At 41.8% G+C, this 17298-nt stretch overlaps 1 protein-coding gene across 5 annotated transcripts in view; it reads right to left on the bottom strand.

The window, feature by feature from the left end:
* The window catches only part of KIF16B (kinesin family member 16B), a 325810-nt gene that overhangs the window by 81170 nt on the left and 227342 nt on the right, over positions 1-17298 (bottom strand). For 3 of the 5 annotated variants that reach the window (XM_037043081.1, XM_037043080.1, XM_037043079.1), the window contains 4 exons: positions 14303-15661; positions 10425-10577; positions 9079-9175; positions 7850-7900 (listed from right to left, as the gene is read on the bottom strand). In XM_037043081.1, the coding sequence (XP_036898976.1) occupies positions 7850-7900; positions 9079-9175; positions 10425-10577; positions 14303-15661 (1660 nt within the window). Of the gene's footprint in view, positions 1-1654; positions 6561-7849; positions 7901-9078; positions 9176-10424; positions 10578-14302; positions 15662-17298 lie in introns of those variants that run through there. The other 2 variants (XM_037043077.1, XM_037043078.1) reach the window with 2 other exon arrangements.

Here is a 17298-nt window from a genome sequence, read left to right on the forward strand (position 1 = left end):
GTCTAGAAATTCCAAGAAAAAAACTTACAAGTCAGAGAAGAATTAACATTTCTTCCAAATGTTTGTTCCTAGAAGAGTCATTTTTACTTAAAAAAATTGATTAAAAATCTATCAATGTCAAGAATAACCATCATGAGAAAGTGACTTTGGCGGTGTGGAAAGACTACAGACATTACGGAGTAGGCTCTGGGTTTGAGCTCCAAATCTCAGTTAAGCGGCCCTTTCTGAGTCCCATTCCCAAGTATGAAATGAAGATTAAGGGAAGAGTTTCTCCACCCCAGGCAGACGGACCACTGTGGGCTCCCAAGGAACAGTACACGAAAACGAACTGTACATTTAAACCACAATATATGGGGTGTTTGGGATTATCATCACTATAATCCACTGCATCTTCGGCAACAAAAGATTTTAACCAGATTTTTTTTTAAGCAGGAAAAATAATTTACAATGAATCTCTTTCCCACCCACCAACTGGATTATTTTGTTCCATTCTTTGCGAAGGTTTTACAAAATTACAAGGCTGCATCCTTAACAAGAGACTGGATGGTGATGGTTTGAAAACTGTTGTGTAAGAAACAGCAGAGGGACTGAGGGTGGGACAGACCTCTTCTGCTCTGTTATAGATGCGTGCCATGGGCACAGCCTGAAGGTGGGGATCACAATAGGGAAGACTATGGAAAGAATGGTCTAACAGCAATCGCAGTTCCCAATGAATAAACCATTTCGGTGGTAGAGAATGATCAGCCCATCCATGACCAAGTCAAGCAAAGACTGAATTGAAAAGCAACTTCAACTAGGTTAACTTCAAATGTCTTATAACATATGTTCTTCCTATGACTGCCTATTTCTGTTAGGGGAAAGTCCTAAAGACATATCTGAACTTTTATCTTCAATGCCTTGGGAACCCTGACATAATACATATGTGATAGAATGAATTATTGGTCCCAACTCTCCTCTCCCTTGCAGTAGTAGTATATTGTCTTAGTCATTCTGTGACTTCTTGATGGGTGGAGCATACGCCTTCTCTTTGACTCTGGACTCAGTCATGTGACTTGTGTTGGCCAATGTGGCATTAGCAGATATGAGGCATGGTTGACTTTTTCTGCTTCTGTCTTCATCAGCATGGCCACTCCCCCTTCAGCACGGAACACAAAATGAGACATGTGGAGCAGACCAACCTCAGCTGACCTCGGATGACCAGATTTTTTACAGCAGAGCTGCCTCAACCAATTTGTAAACCATCAATGAGAAATAAAAGGGTTTTTTTTGTATGTCACTGAAATTTTAGAGGTTATTTGTTATTTGGCAATAGCTGACTGGTTTAACATGTGTTACAAAATATATTTTAAGGAACGATTCAGAATTGTCCAACTTTCATACTGGAGTCTATGTAAGTCAATTAAAATGACCTCATTAGAAACTGGTCACCAGTGAGACTGCTTGACCATCACAGAAGCAATAATAAAAGTGTTCTAAACTGTTTATCATTCAAAACATTAAATCATCTAGGAAAAGAAGAGTAAACAAAAATTATCATAATTACTATTGCTGGAAGGCATAAGTATTCTCTCCAAAGGATTCATATGCATTTTTTAAAGTAATGAGAACAGGGAGACAAAGTGCTCTGAAATGTTTTTCAACAAAGCCTAAATAAATTCACCCCACCCACCACAAGTCTGCAAAACAGGCAGCTGTATGCAAAATGGAGTTTAATGAAATTCAGACAAAATCACTGTTTTAAAAGTATTCAGGGAGCTTTTATGAAGAATGCATTAATAAGCCCCAGAGTGCATATGTTTTTTCCTATATTACAATGCAAAACGCTACATAAAGTATGTATAAGCCCCCTGGACCCCCCGATGCAGGAACTCACTACAGTGTAGCTGTCACTTTAAGCTGGATGCTGAGACTCACTCCTACCTGTCCTACCACAGCAGCTCCACGGGCTCAGAACTGAAAAAGGAGCTGCTACAGCCAGAGGGAGGCTGCCAGGATTGAAGCCCCAGTGGGTAAGGGCACGGACGCTACTCCACTGGCTTCTACAGGTATTATGACAACTTTAATACTTTTCACGGATAGTAAATCAAATTTTCATATCAAAATCTATATTTGATCTCAAGGTAAAATGTGTGTTTAGGTCAGAGAAGTGACATGTAAAATTTAAATGCCGGAGGCTACTTCTTTTATGTAGTAACTCCCCATGCAATTCTCATGGTGGCCTGCCTGGGGCACAAAGCAGACTGAGAAGTTACAATGACTCATATAATTTTTATTCAGTGGTTATATTTGCTGCATGCTCCATGTATGAACAATATTAAAGACCATAATTTATCACACAACAGAATTATGTTTTTTAACCTATGAGGACAAGAATATCTGTTTACTATTTATCATTCTTTATCAAAATTTTGTACTATTTATGTATTATTTCCTTTCTAACTACAGTGTCCCTATACAGGCATTTGAAATTCCACTCCCCTGCTCTTCATAATCATGAAGAGAAAATACTCAATGGGACAATTTTTTTAAAGCTGAAAAAAGTGAAACATGAAAATGAATTAGGAGAAATATTATTAAGATATTAGAAGACTATCATGTTTTATTTTTTATTATTTTTTCATGGTGGAAGATCTACCCAGCAGGAACATGCCAAACTAATTTTGATGTGCTGATCACAGACTCAAAAGCCTACAAGGCAATGGGGCGTGTACGTGCCTGTATGTATGTGGGGGTGGGTGAGGCACAAATAATAAAAACATGCTCCACCTTAAAGCATGTGAATTCTACGGCCTCAAAAAGCACCCACTCGGCCACTGCAAATAAGGCTGTAGCCACCAGTGTGTGGATCCTCATTTACTCTCCAGTTTATTGCCTACTCCTGTTCTCTTCCCCAGGACCTGGGTAGAGGAACATTAATGAGGCAAATGTAGCTTGTTGTTAGCTCTGACGAGGGAAAGAGGGAAGATCTGCATTTCTTGGCCAAAGGGACACGGTAAGTTCTGGACAGGTTAAACTTTGACACTCTCCCTGTCATCAATTAGGAACAGAAATAAAGAGGGGGCAAGCTACAACACACACTGCCTGCCATGCAAAGATCTGACCAGAAAAGAAAATGCCCCCCCTCCATGCCAGGGGGAATATGAATGGCTTCAGGGAAAAGATGACTTCCTCAACCATGCATGTCATTACGCAGGTAGCTACCAGCTTGGCATGATCTCAGCTGGAAGGGGGCTCCGCGTGGATGGAGCATTGGAGACGTCTGCCTCTTTCCGTCTAAGACTTGGGAATACAGTACAGCACACAAACTTGAGAGGCAGGAGCTCACTGGTAGAGCAACCCAGAAGACATAAAAAGTAGACAAAAAACGCACAATCTGATTCCTTATTGAAATGTGAACAGAGGTAGATGAAAGGGTCAAACAGAAGAAAGGGAAATTCTAAAGAGGCTAGTTTTAAGCCTCTAACAGAGGAGGTGGGACACTGACTTCTGGATGGTACTTTTGAGGAGAGAAGACCTACCTGAGGCCAACATGGGCATGGATTCACCTCAGAAGGGGGACCAGCACAGAGACTCACGCCAGCCAAACACTTGGTCAGAGATTATGAGTGATGGGTTGGGTGAAAGGGAAGAGGGAGGACAGCCGGGGAGAAATGCGGAATGCCTTCTGAGGTGACCCTGTATCTTCTAAGACAACATAAAGAAGCTGTCAGAAAAAAGACGTGGACATGATGAGCATTTCTAGGACAGAAAAACAAGAGCTCAGAGAAAGAACTGGTATTGGGGGGTGGGGGGCATGTTACACAGGGGGAAGGCAGTCGAAAATACACCAACAGGTAAGAAGCTGAGATTACAAAGGTTGGAGAGGAATAGTCACAAAGTCTGAAAGAAGAAAAGAAAAGGCAATTAACTGAGAAGCTACTGTAGGGCAGGCAGTATCTTCATTCTACTTATTACAGTGAGGGGAGGGCATCTGAAACCCCTGGGTCCTTTGGGCAGCTGGATGTATCATTAATGCGCTGTTACAGAGCTGCCCCAGTCACAGCTAAAACGGAGGATGTCAATGAAAGTCACTGCCAGACTGGACACTTTTCCAGGCAGCACAAATTAGTCTGCCAGAATCCAGCAGGCAGAGTCAGGCTCTAACCCATACTATAAGTCAACATGAAGCCAAACACAATCAGAAATGCTTTCATCACTTCCCAAATAATGAGGCGGGCCCAAATTCACAAGGCTAAGGTTCAAGAAGTAAAGCAAGGTAGTGATAAGCACAGTTCATACTCTGCTATGACCTACGTTATTTTATTGTACATATTTAATACATTTACATCTTTCATTTTAGAGGTCTGCATTTTTCCAGTTTCAAATCAATTCATTACTTGGAGATATTCATAGTCCTTGCCTGCTTTCATAGTGTTCATTTTATTACAGATCTCAAAAAATATGCAGTGTTTTCATAAGTCTCCTCCCTAGAGCCTTGCCAAATGTGAGATTAGCCACAGAGCCTCATCCTCAGAGTTGAGTGTCAGCTTCCAGACCTCAGAGACCACATTCCGATTGCCCCGAAGACACAATGAGCTGGCGAAAGGCTGGACATCCTGGGCTTCTTGAGGGGACTCAGACAGACTCTTTCTTGAATCTGATGGAACGTCTAGTTTTTGAGAGAAGACAAGTTGAACTGCTGGTAATGTTTTCTTCTCTGGAACAATGATGCACCTGAATTCACTTAAAGCACGAAATTTGATGACATCAAACTGCGTTCGTGGAGGAGGTATGCTTAGAGACCGAATGTGTGGAAAGAAAACTCTGTCTTCCCTCACAAGGGCAATGTGAGTGTTCAGAAGGACCAGCGACTGGCAGGGGTCTTGGCCAGAATCATCTTCAACTCTGACCGTTGTGTAGAGCAACAACTGAACCTCTGCCAGAGATGGGATGTTGACTTCCATATTCGCGTGAAGAAAGTAAGTCACGTCAACCATGGTATCCTGAAATTTGGATGATAACCGAACTCCATTTGACAAAACTAAACCAGGGATTTCTGCTTTCCAGTCAAGAGACAGTTGCACCAGATCTTGCTGGAGCAAAGGATGACTAGTGCAGGCAGCAGCATCAGACTCGGGCATCAGGACACACAGGAGGTCACGGCATATTTGTTGACAGAGGTTTTTGTTATAACTAAATACAGTCAGCAGGAGACTCTCTGCAGAGCCCAGGAATCGAATGCTCTGCCCACCAAAGCCAATTGTAATCTCCTGTAGTTCAGAGAGAGGTAGAACATGAAAAATGCCCATGGAGCTTGAGGGGCTATCCGACAGAACCAAAGCACACAATGTGGAAGGAAGGAGCAGCAAACACACCGGCTGCGGGTCAGGTTCTGTGCAGTTAGCAACAGCAAGCCAATAAACGCCTCTGACTTCATGCATGCCCCCCAAAAGTTCTGGCAAGAAACAAGCCATATGCTCGAGAAAATCTTTTAAAGGGCACTCTTGAAATTTCAGCATTGGATCTGGGAATTGCACAAGGGTCTGCTTAAATGCAGAGATCCTTCCAGCATCTTCACGTTCTAGGTGGACAACTGAGCTCAGCAAGGGACCTGGTACCTCTGCAGCTGTAGAGCCTGGTACTCTGTAAGGCACCTCTGCTCTCTTGCCAGCCCCTGCCTCCTGGCTGTTGCTGCCGCCAACCTGATCTTCTGCAGAAAGAGAATGAGATTCTGGTGATACCCAGTGTGACTTCAAGAGCATGTCCAGAGGTAAGTGTTTCACAAATGGCAGTCTTCTGATAAATGTTACTTGAGAGGTGAGCCCACTGGGGTCCCACAGGTACCCCACATGCCTGGCTCGGTTGATTATCTTTGTGCCAGCCTGTAGCAGGTGACTGCTAGTATCTTTATAAAGGTTGTAAAACCTGTGGTAAAAGTATCCCAATCCACTGTTTCCTTCTGTCCTGATATTTATCAGTGACTCTGGAGAGCTAAGGTTTTTAGATGCTAACTCTTTCTCAGTGTGCTGCTCACTACAAAAACTTGAGGGTGAATTCTGGAAAATGCTGGCAGATGAGCTCTCCTCACTAGAAACACTTTCAGAGAGAACATAGCAGAGTAACTTGCTTTTCTTGGTCTGTTTATTTCCACTGTTTATAGACAATTCTTGGCATGTGTGTTGCAGCAAAGTCCAGCTGGATGCGATTCCCAAGTTGTGTTCATTTTTATGCATCACTGGATCACTGAAATTTTCTGAGTTAACCTGAAAATGTTTTGCATTGCTGGTGCTGTTTTCACTAAGAAGAGGGACTTTAGATAGACTGGGACATTCTGACTGAAAACCACCTGTGTACTCGGGATGACTACATTTGCAATCACTGTCCAGCAGCACCTCAGGCGTGGAGGGCTGATCCCTTCGCTGGTGGCTTCTCTCTCCTGATGCTGGAGAGAAAGTTGTGGGGCCTGAGATGCTCCCAGCCATGGGATCTCTCTGGTGGTTGTTCTGACGCACCTCCCTCTTGTCCTCTCTGTTGGACGTGTCAGTGACATCTTTGGGCAGCAGCGGGGTAAGACGCATTTTCTGTTCGAGATGTCAAAAATTGTTGAAATGGGGATGTGGGAACAGCTTTTGTGATTCTTTGCAAATGAAGATTTTGGCAGCCATTGGTTTCATTGTGTGGCTTGATTCAAAGGTTAAATCAAAAGCCTAAGCCATTAGTATTGATTGGTATATGATTTAAAATATAAATGACCAGATTGACAGATAGAACATCAATTTCCACATTATATATTTAAAAAATTGCCAAGTCTTTTTACAAAAATACGTTCTGTAGAATTGATAAACAGTATCCATTTCTTGGTCTAAAATTTCATTTACTCTAAGTTAAATCTTAAGACCTTTGGGTCAGATTTCAAAAAGCCAAATTTAATTGTAAAATAATCTATAACCATATAGCCAAAATGTACAAATAATCAGGGCATACTTAATGAAATCAGACAGCAAGGCCAAACGTAACTGACAAGTACCCTACCCTGAGTAACACTCCTCTCACCTCTTGATTTGTTGTACGATGTTCCTTAATTTTACCTGGTGAGATTGCTATTACTGTATCTACAAACCAGCACCACGGAAGGCCAGGCACGATGGGTACGAAGAAATGAAAGGCAACATCCTGCTCTTCACAAGGCTACTGGCTACAGAGATGGCTGTCCAGAGGAAGGTGCCATTATGGATAACTGGAAGGGGACAGGGCCGTGGCCGGTCAGGCAAGCCTGCTGTGGAGCACCCCTTTTTCATCTCTCACTCTGTTCAGTGATTTAGAAATGCATCTGTAATATTTATGTCACCTTATTTTTTTTAAATTTAGCAATGTATGGGAAACACCCTCAGTAGAGAAAAATAAAAGTAAACCCTTACAAATTGTATGCCCAAATAAACCTTCCCTTGACAATCCACCAGAGAAATAAGCTAATAAACCAAGAATTATTCCCTTTGTACTACTGCCAACTCAGTCTACAAAATAAGCAGGGTTTTTAAAACATCTAGAAGTACTATTACATTCCCAAATCCCATATCTGATTCTGATTATACGATTCTGCTTTTTAAATGCAAACGAAGGGAAAGGATACTGTTACCAATGGAAAAGTGGGCAAAGCGCCTCCACCAGTGCTACATGCCAGTCAAAGCGAGTTTTGACCTGCAGGATTCCATTTAATTTTAGACCATATAATAGCTTGCCTTCACTATTACCCATTAATCTCACTGGGACTTCAAGATTCTAATTATGCAACTAAACATTAAGAAAATTTAATCATATGATCATGCCATAATTTAAGGCAACCCTATCAATCTAAAAAATCATTACCTACCTCATATTTTAGCTTACGTTGAATGGTACCATTGTGAAGTTTCTCATTATTCTGAAAAGAAAATAAAAAGCCCTCTATATTAAATTATAGTATGTTCACAGAGGAGGAAATAACTAATTTGATTAGAAATGTTTACAGAACAAAATTCTAAAGAAATATACTTGTCATTCAACAATGGCAACCTTTCTATAGAATTTATATTTCAGAGTAAACATGACTCTATCAATCTGTCTCCCTGTAAGATAACTAAACTATTTATTCTGAATTTTAAAACTGCAAGAATATTAAAAGCAAGATGTCCTTAGGACAATTCTTAAATGTGTAGGCTAGAAATGCAATGGTTTTATTTTGATAAATATCAACTTTCACAAATATGTATCTTCTCAAAGGCAAAATTATACTTCTACTTTGAGTAACTTATCAAATAAATTAAATAGTTATGGACATTGGTTGTACTTTTTATTTTTATATATATATTTTAATTAGTTTACATTTTACATTTAATATAATTTTGTATTAGTTTCAGGTGAAATTGGTTGTATTTTTGCAGAAAACAAAAAAAACTACACGTAGAATTTTTATTTAATGTTTTTTTCAGTTGGGATTTTATTTTTTAAATCTTTATTTTCTAAATCCTTAGTTTCCTTATACGCCCCGTCCCCAAGCAATCACCAACCACTGTGGTTCATGTCCATGAGTCCTCTTTTGTTTTTGCTCATCCTTCCATCCCATAACCTCCCCCTACCCCCACCAGCTGTCATACTGCTCTCCATTTATTATTTTGTTCCCATTTTCATTGGTAGTTCAATTTGTTCATCAGATTCCATATATGAGTGAAATCATATGGTAATTGTCTTTCTCTGACTGGCTTATTTCACTTAGTATAATGTTCTCCAGGTCCATTCATACTGTTGCAAAGGGTAAAATTTTCTTTTTTTGCAGCCAAATAGTATTAAATCAAACAAAGTAAATAAAACATTTAAGAAACTCTACATCCACTTAAGAATTTCCCCCAGAACTTCAAAACTTTAAAATAAATAAAGTTACTTTTGAACAAATACTATTTGGGAACTATTAAGCTCCAACCAAGCAATGCTTAATTTTTCTAGAACATTTGCATCTCAATTTTTTGAGACACAGAAACAAAAGATCCCACAGCCACCACCACCACTAACTTACTGAAAATTCATTTTTAAAATGCCTGTGTTACTTTGGTTCCTTTAGCTCACCTTTGTCATAACTGCAGATGTGTTGCTATTGTTGCCAGTCACGCGATGCAAAACCTGAAGACGCCTTTGGACTTCTTCTTCAATGTAAGCACTGACCCTGCGAACGGTGGAGATGGCGGTACTTGAACACTCTAACCACACAGGGCACTGGAGATACTTTTCTTACTATGGCCTTCATAACAAGAAAGGTTCTCATTTTAAATGCCAAACAGAACAACAACTCTTGGACCTTAAATATTTTTCTGCTTTCTAAGAAACCTAGAGCCATTTTACTAGGCACTAGGTTTCTTAGTTCACTATCTGTGTTTTCTCCAAATGAAAGAGAACTGGCCAGGTAACAGAATCTTGAGAAGGGAAGGGAGACTAAGCAATCCCCTGCTGGCAGGTGGGGGAGAATCACAGACTCTGGTCTCCCGGGGCTCCCCAGACGCCAGCCATGAGTCACTGACTCAGACCCGATACTTCATGCAATCAGCCCTGGTTTCCTCACACTCTAGCCCAGAGTTTAGAGTAATAAAGTACAGTATTTACCCTTCAGTATTGAAAATAAAGTCAAGTGCAACTGAACCTGAGGCAAGGCCACAACAAACGAATTACCTCCAGGACTTTTACTTAATTTTTAAACTAGTCCCATGGAGTATTCAGACCTATCTCTAAAGGGCTACAGAGGCTCATGCTATTCTGAATACATTTTCATACTTAAACAGATATGTGTTTGGATCCATGTGTTATATCATATCCATGACATAAATGGGGTTAAAAAATAATCAGGTTTCTCATAGACAAAGACTGACTGGATTAATTTATCAGAGCTCTAAGCCACAGAGCATTTGACAATGCCACCCAAGTTGAGAGTCATTTTACTATAGCACCACCAGATATACAGTTATGTTATTCATGACCATCCTGAATATACTGGTAAGGTTTTTGTAATACACTTCATCTATTTGTAATAAATGACTTCTACAGATTAACTGTCAGTACAGGTTCTTCTTCTTGGTACAATCCAATTAACTCTGTTTCTTTGTCCCTCCCAACTAGGCCTTGCATCACTCCTTTCTGGATGAGGTGGTTTCCCAGGATCTGTTACTTCTGCCTTCTCACACATACTGCTTGCACTAGCATTCCTTGGATTTAGCAGGCCAGTACTCAGGTACCTGGTTCCCTTTAAATGAAACCCAACCTACCACTGGCCAGGTAGCAGTTGATGGAGACAAAGCACATCTCAGGTCATGAATTACTTGTCACTTTGACAGACGCCTCCATAAGTTAATTGGCCAAGAAGAGGTACAGGGACTCACTGAACCACAGAAATGTAGGCGTGGCATCAGTTCAATGCCCAGTACCTGGCATCCATCAGAGGAAGCAGGTGAGATTTTTCAGCATTGGATGACAAGCTGGAAGCAGCAGCCTTTCCCTCCAAGGTACCAAAATGCCCCTTCTGAACTCCATCGACCTCACAGATCTTCTGCTTCAACTGCTGGATTTCACGTTCCAACCTACAGAAATGGAAATTACATGAATTCAGTCATTAACAGTATTTCCTGAGCATCATCACTGGTTGGCACAGTGCTTTAGTAACCATGGGGAATTTAGACAAAAACTGTGGAAAGAGATTGCCTTCTAAAAGATGCTACATACCTAACAGATAAGGTATAGGGTGATAACGGGTCACAAAAGTGGTTCAGATCAAGTGCTGTAGGCATCCCAAAATTGGAGAGTTTTACCATCAAGGGCCAAGATGTTTTCACTGTGCCCCAAGCAAATCCTCAGAGGTAGATGTGCAGGATTTGGAGCCCTCTACCCTGGCTTCCATAAAACAGTTGCTTACTATATATCAAGATCCCACTTAATATGTGTGTTTGACAAAAGAGATCTAAGCTTTAAAGAGTCCTTTTTTAAAATCATCAATCTAGGAAAACCCTCAAGGACAAGGTAGTTCTAAGTTGAACCTTCAGAGGCCAGCAGGAATTTGGAGCTTTCGGGATGATGGTAGAGGGTTCTTCAGGTAGAGAAAGCAATACGAACACAGAAGCCAAGCCACAAACATCAGGAATCGACTTTGGCTAAGACAGAGTATCAGAAGAGGCAAAATAACGAGAGATGTAGGAAAGCAGGCTGGCTGTCTCAGAAACTCGTATAAACCATAAACTGTGGAAACAAACTTCTATTTCCTATGATAAATAATATATCTAACATGAAGTCATTTGTCTGTGAGGCTGTTCTCCCACTGAAACAGGGAACTTGAATCTGGAGTCATCGGGCTACGGGACCAAGTTTGGCAGCAAACTAGGTCCCAGGGAACACAGGACTCATCTAGGGGTGCAGCCCTCTAGGTGTGAAATAGGGGCAAGTTAATGAAATCTGGGTCTCAATATCTTTAGGTATCAAATGAGACAGTAGATTAGTCTCTCTAAACTCATCCAGATCCAAAAATCAGGGATTCTAGCTTCATATGCTCACATACTATAATGCCGCCAGCTCTCTGATGTCACCAGCAGCAATGTGACTGCTGCATCCGAAACATGAAAGCCACTTTCTAAACTGTTGAAATGAGATTATGGGGTCACCAAGGTTAGCACTCATGGGTTCACTGGGATGCAATGCCCTGCTTAACTCAGTGCTTCACCTGTCTACTGATTACCAACTCCTTACGGAGCATCAACTTTCAGAGCACACAATATTTTTAAAGGAGAAGGGAATGTGCATAAAGGAGTGATGTTAGGGGCCAGGTGCTGGGGCCAACAACCAGGGAACAATATTAACAGAGTCTCAGAGATCATAAGGAAAATTAGCTGGATATAAGTAGGTAACTACCAATGTTTATAATTAAGATGTTGCCCAATGGAGCTGTTCAAAGACATCTTTCAGGGCTGGTACCAGGTAAATGACTCCACAGAGCAAAGGGGTTCGAGTGAAGCCTTGAGAGCTGAGCAGGATTTACAGAAAGGGTTGCAGCGCAGATGAAGAACCAGCCTGTCAGGGCAGCAATCTGTGTCAACAGACAAGAGGTGAAGAGTTGGGAGGTAAGTAGACCTGGATTCAAGCTGTTGCTCTGCCACTCTCTGCTTGACACTTGTCCTCAGTGGTTATATAACCATTATGTACAAAAAAAGACAGAAAATGGATTCATTTTTGTCCACAAAGCAACCGACAGGCAAAGCCAAGTTCAGTGCACTGCTGTCCAATCTGTTTCCACATGAATTTCATATTGTACACTTGTGCGTTTCATGAGTGGTCAACTCAGGCTGCCTGGCAGGGCCTGGCTTAGCCATGAGAACTCGGAGAGATAATAAAACACTAAAAAAAAACCCACAAGAGCATCACAATCAGAGCAGAGAGCTCAGATTTGTTGGCATGAATTAGGTCTTAGAAAAGTCTACTCCATCAAAACACATGACACTAAAAGCCTCCTTCGCGTGGCTGCTGGAGGAATGCTGACAGTGGAAAATCACTTCCCTGGAAATCACAGTACTGTATCTGCTGTAATGGAGTATTAATACTAAAGGGCAGGGAGCAAAGCCAGATGACGACAGCCAGGAACATCAAGGTAAAAGCTCACACTGCATTTTTACTGCAGGATACACATTGAGAGCCTGCACTCCACTTCAAATTTCCTGGGGCTAGAGTTTTGTCCAGCAATTTCATTTATATAACATACCTGCAATCATACTGTTAACCCTCCAACCTATTTCTCTGAAGTAACAGCATTATGGTTTTTTATTGTTATTTGTTGCTGCTTTGCCTGAGGGAATTACTAGAGAGTAACTGTAAGTAGAAGCCACAGTACAAGCAGATCATTTGAAAGGAGGTTGTCCAGACCTTTTCAGTCGAGATAATGGATGGAGGCTCCAGGAACACCTCAGAGTAGGCCTTGCCTGGCCATTAGCATGGACCCCAGGCCTCTGCCAATGTCCAGCTGGGCTCCTACAGGCCTGCTGACTAGGCTTCTGATTCAGCCCCTAAAGAGGGTGGGAGGAATGTTGGGAAGGGGACAGCATGCCAGACCCTCCAACCTGGGCTTACAATTAAGATCTCAGCTGAACAAGGGTCTGGAACTAAGATAATGCACAGACCCCTGGTCTCACCCTCCCCTCCCTATGAGAGTGAAGACATTGTGGCCCAAAGATGAAAGATCCTGCCCAAGGTCAGCATGGCAGAAAGGGCTGAGCCAGCAATTAAGCCCCATGCAGGACAAATCAGGTGATGTATGCATACCAGGTGGCCCTGAGGCCTGAGAGTCTTGGCATCATGTCTTGAGGTTACCAGGAAAAGAAATCTCCAATTCATGTATTTATTCGTTTTGAGTACCTACTGCATGGGGAGAAGTGATACGGGACAGGTGAAAGAGGAGAGTATTCTCCCTTTATCATGAAAATAGTGCCACTTCCTCGTTTTATTTTTCATACCACCAACAGTAACATCAGTAAATAATCATCAAACGTACTTGAACATACTAATGGGAGTTCAGAAACATATAAAGAGTTTTGTTTGGTTGTTCGTTTTTAAATACAGAATCCTGGGGCTTCCCCTCAAATACGAACCATGAATCATCAGGGTGGGAGAAGTATGTTCCCTTCCACCTCAGGTGTGGAAATCAGTATCTGTGAAGGAGTGTGAAGGCACTTACTATAACTTGGGCTAGTCAGGGAGAGGATGGAAAGCCAATGATGAGGAAGGGGAGACGGAAAGAGAAGAAGGAGCTGAGTAGAAAGAAGGAAGAAAACAAAGAAGGAAGGAAGGAAGGGAGAAGAGAACAAGGGGTGGAGAAGAGGGAAGAGGGAGTGGGGAAGGAAATGGAAGGGAATGGAAGAGAGGAGACAGGCTAGAACAAAGGAGAAGGAAGGACTCAAGGCTGTAAGTTCTCAGTCTCTCATATTTATCAACTATTAAAGCATACACATTCCATAGGTCAGTGAGGTAATGGACAAGGGCTTTGTTTTGGTTTGTGTAGTCCTTCCAACTTTAGGCCAATGATTCTAAAACAAGGGTTGTAAGGAGGAAGTAAAGGATGTTTAGGGATATTTTTCTTAGGCAAATAAGCATATAAAAGAATAATCAGAGAATATAAAAGCTCAATGCATCACTTTTAAAAAAGAGTGAGATACTTGCTATGAGAGGCAGGAAATGTGCAGTGTACCTGGCATAGCCTGTCTCCTCTCTTCCATTCCCTTCCATTCCCTTCCCCACTCCCTCTTCCCTCCTCTACTTTCCCTTGCCTCACCTCTCCTGGTCCTTCTCCAGGGCCTCCTGCTCAGCTTCCAGGCTGGCCTGCAGCCCTGACTGCTCACTGCTGCTGCTGTTCAGAGTGGCCAGCTTTTGCCTCTGTTCTTCCATCTCCAGGCCCAGGGTGGAGCGCCTCTGTAGGGCTGAATGCCTCCTCTCCAGCCGGGCCACAGCCAGCTCCAGAGCCTCCCTCTGCTGCTTCTCTTGGGATTCTAGTATCTCCTTTTCCTTTTTTCTCACTTTTTCTTCCTGCCGTGCAATGTTGGCAGTGAATTCGAAGGTGGCTTGGAGTTTCTGCAGCTGGCTTGCATTGGCTTGGTACTGTGCAAGCTGTTCTTCTTTTTCTTCCATTTCTTTTTCTACTTGGTAAAGAGTGTTGTCTAGGCCAAGAGGGCCTCTGTCAAGGATTTCAAATGCTCTCCGCTTTTCTTCTAACAGAGTTGGCAAATGATTCTGCAGGAGGTACTGGAGCTGGCGTTCTTTATATTGTAGCCTGTACTCTGCTGGCTTTAATTTCTCTAAGTCTTGAGTGACCTGTGTGACATACATGACACTCTCATCATTTTTTTCCAAGAACCTAAATTCTTCTTCACTCTCAGATTTTAAGCGCGCTAGGATTTCCTGTTCTTCTTCAACTTCTTTCCTTAGGAGGTCCTTCTGCTGCACCAAGTCCTTCTCCAGGTTGGCTAGCTTGACCAGCTGCCTCCTCTTAAACTCTAAGAAATGTAGCTGAGCCCTTTCTAACTCCTCGCCATCATCGTCGCCTTCAGCACGGGCTTCCTTCGCCCGCAGAAGGGACTCCCGGATGCCTTCCAGGTCTCTCCGCTCCTCTTCCACCCGCTGCACCTCCCCGCGCCTGAGGAGCCGGATCATCTCTTGCTTCTCCCGGAGCTGCTCTTCGAGATGGGCCACCAGCATGACCTGCTCCTTTTCTTGCTCCTCCAGCCGCTTTTTCTCCAATTCAAGCTTGGCATATTGCTCATCCTTTTCCCTTTTGAGCCGGTCCAGTTCTTGAAATATCTGGATCTTCTCAGCCTTCTCGTTGCTGTTGAGTTCCTGGAGCCGCTGCAGTTCTTCTTTGACCCGGAGAAAGCTCTCTTCTTCTTGTTTCCTCTTCTGCAGTTGAATTTCCTGCTGCTCCCTCAGCCTTTCCTCTTCAAATTTCTCCTTCTCTGCAAGCAGATCCTTCAGCCTGCTCTCAATGTGGAAGCTGCGGCGTTGGAGGCTCTCTTCCTGCTTGCGGATCTGGAGCTGGACGATCTCTGTCTCCTTGCGCTGACTCTCCACCTCCTGCTGCATCCGCTCCAGTTCTGCCTTATCTGATTTTTGCTTTTCCTCCATTTCTTCTATGAGTTTCCTGAAATGCAAAATTTTGACTAGTCATTATTTGATCACAGTGTTCAAATGTTTCTCTTTCCCCTGAAAGGCTCTGAAAATGAATATACAATACAAAGCCAAATCCTTCACTACAATAAAAATGACGGAGAACTGTTTGCCTTTCCAGTAGCAGGCTGCTTAATTTTTTCACTCTATAACTGTTCAACATATCATTTCATATTATTTGCCCAATCTCTTGAAGCAGCCTCTGATATCATTTCTTTTGCAGAGTCTATAAGCATAATATGTTATGAATGATATAATTTTAAAAGCCCCATGAGCTCAAAGAGAAAAAAAACATGCCCAATTTAAATTTAAATGTGAATAATTTTGTTCAGCCTCATGGCTAAAATGCAACAGAAATTCTGTTATGAGATGACATTACATAAAAAAGCTTATGCTGTCTTCATATCATTTGGGGTCAAATATCAAAGTCAAGATAATCAACATTGTTCCTGCTCAGATAACTACATGCTATTTAACATTTAATCACCAGTTTGGGAAAAGTGGTAATCATCAAATGGCCCAAAATATTAGCTTATTAATACATAAAATTGAAAATAACAGTCTTCATTAGAATACTTAAATGCGTGATCCCAGGGGTTGCACGTTATGTTTTTGTCTAGAAGAGCAAATGATCTCCACTGGGTGCTAACTCCATGTTTTGAGGTTGGGATGGCCTCCAAAGCAAGAACACAGAGCATGTAGGAGCACTGACACATGGCCTCCCTCTCCTGACCCACCAAGGTTCTATCTTACCTGGTACTGGAAACTAACTCCTTTGTAATACCTAAAGTCCAGATTCTAGAAGATGAATATTCACTTTGCATATTTTCTATGGCTTTAGTTTCTACTCCACTTATCTTAGTCCATTTCTTGGACTTTTAAATAAAACAGAAAAAGGGAAAATAACTTTTTTAAGATTTTATTTATTTATCTTTAGAGGGGAAGGGAAGGAGAGAAGGAGAGAAATATCAATGTATGGTTGCTTCTCATGTGTCCCCTACTGGGAACTGGCCTGCAACCCAGGCATGTGCCCTGACTAGGAATCGAACCACGATCCTCTGGTTCGCAGGCCAGTGCTCAATCCACTGAGCTACACCAGCCAGGGCAGGGAAAATAATTTTTTTTATCAAATAATTGTATTTAGAACACATAAAAACTCTCCAAATCAATAAAAAAAATCAGACATACATATACACACACATGCACACACACAAAAATGAAGTGCAGAATACTAAGAAGTGGATTATAGAGGGTAATACAAATGGCCAACCAGCATAAGAAAAGATGTTGAAAAGAGGGGAGGCATAAGGAAGGGAAATTGTTGTTCTTTCAGCTTTTTGAAAAACTCAGCTGATATTTTTAAGGAAGATAAATTTTTTTGAGTTAAGTTTAACAAACAAGTACATACTTGGTATATTAAATCTAAAAAGTGTCTTAAATTTGCCTACTAACTCACTTCCTTCTTTCTCACCAGTACTTGAAGATGAACTATTTGGAAAATTCAAACAAGAAGTAAAACTAACCAGCTAAAGAAAAATGGCCTACAGCCATTAGACATGTCCATAACAGACATAGAATCAGAGGGAGGTACTGAAACAGACACCGACGAAA

The sequence above is a fragment of the Sturnira hondurensis genome, unplaced genomic scaffold (genome assembly GCF_014824575.4).
Source record: "Sturnira hondurensis isolate 20B ecotype Veracruz unplaced genomic scaffold, ASM1482457v3 Scaffold0003874, whole genome shotgun sequence".
In the NCBI taxonomy this organism is placed as follows: domain Eukaryota; kingdom Metazoa; phylum Chordata; class Mammalia; order Chiroptera; family Phyllostomidae; genus Sturnira; species Sturnira hondurensis.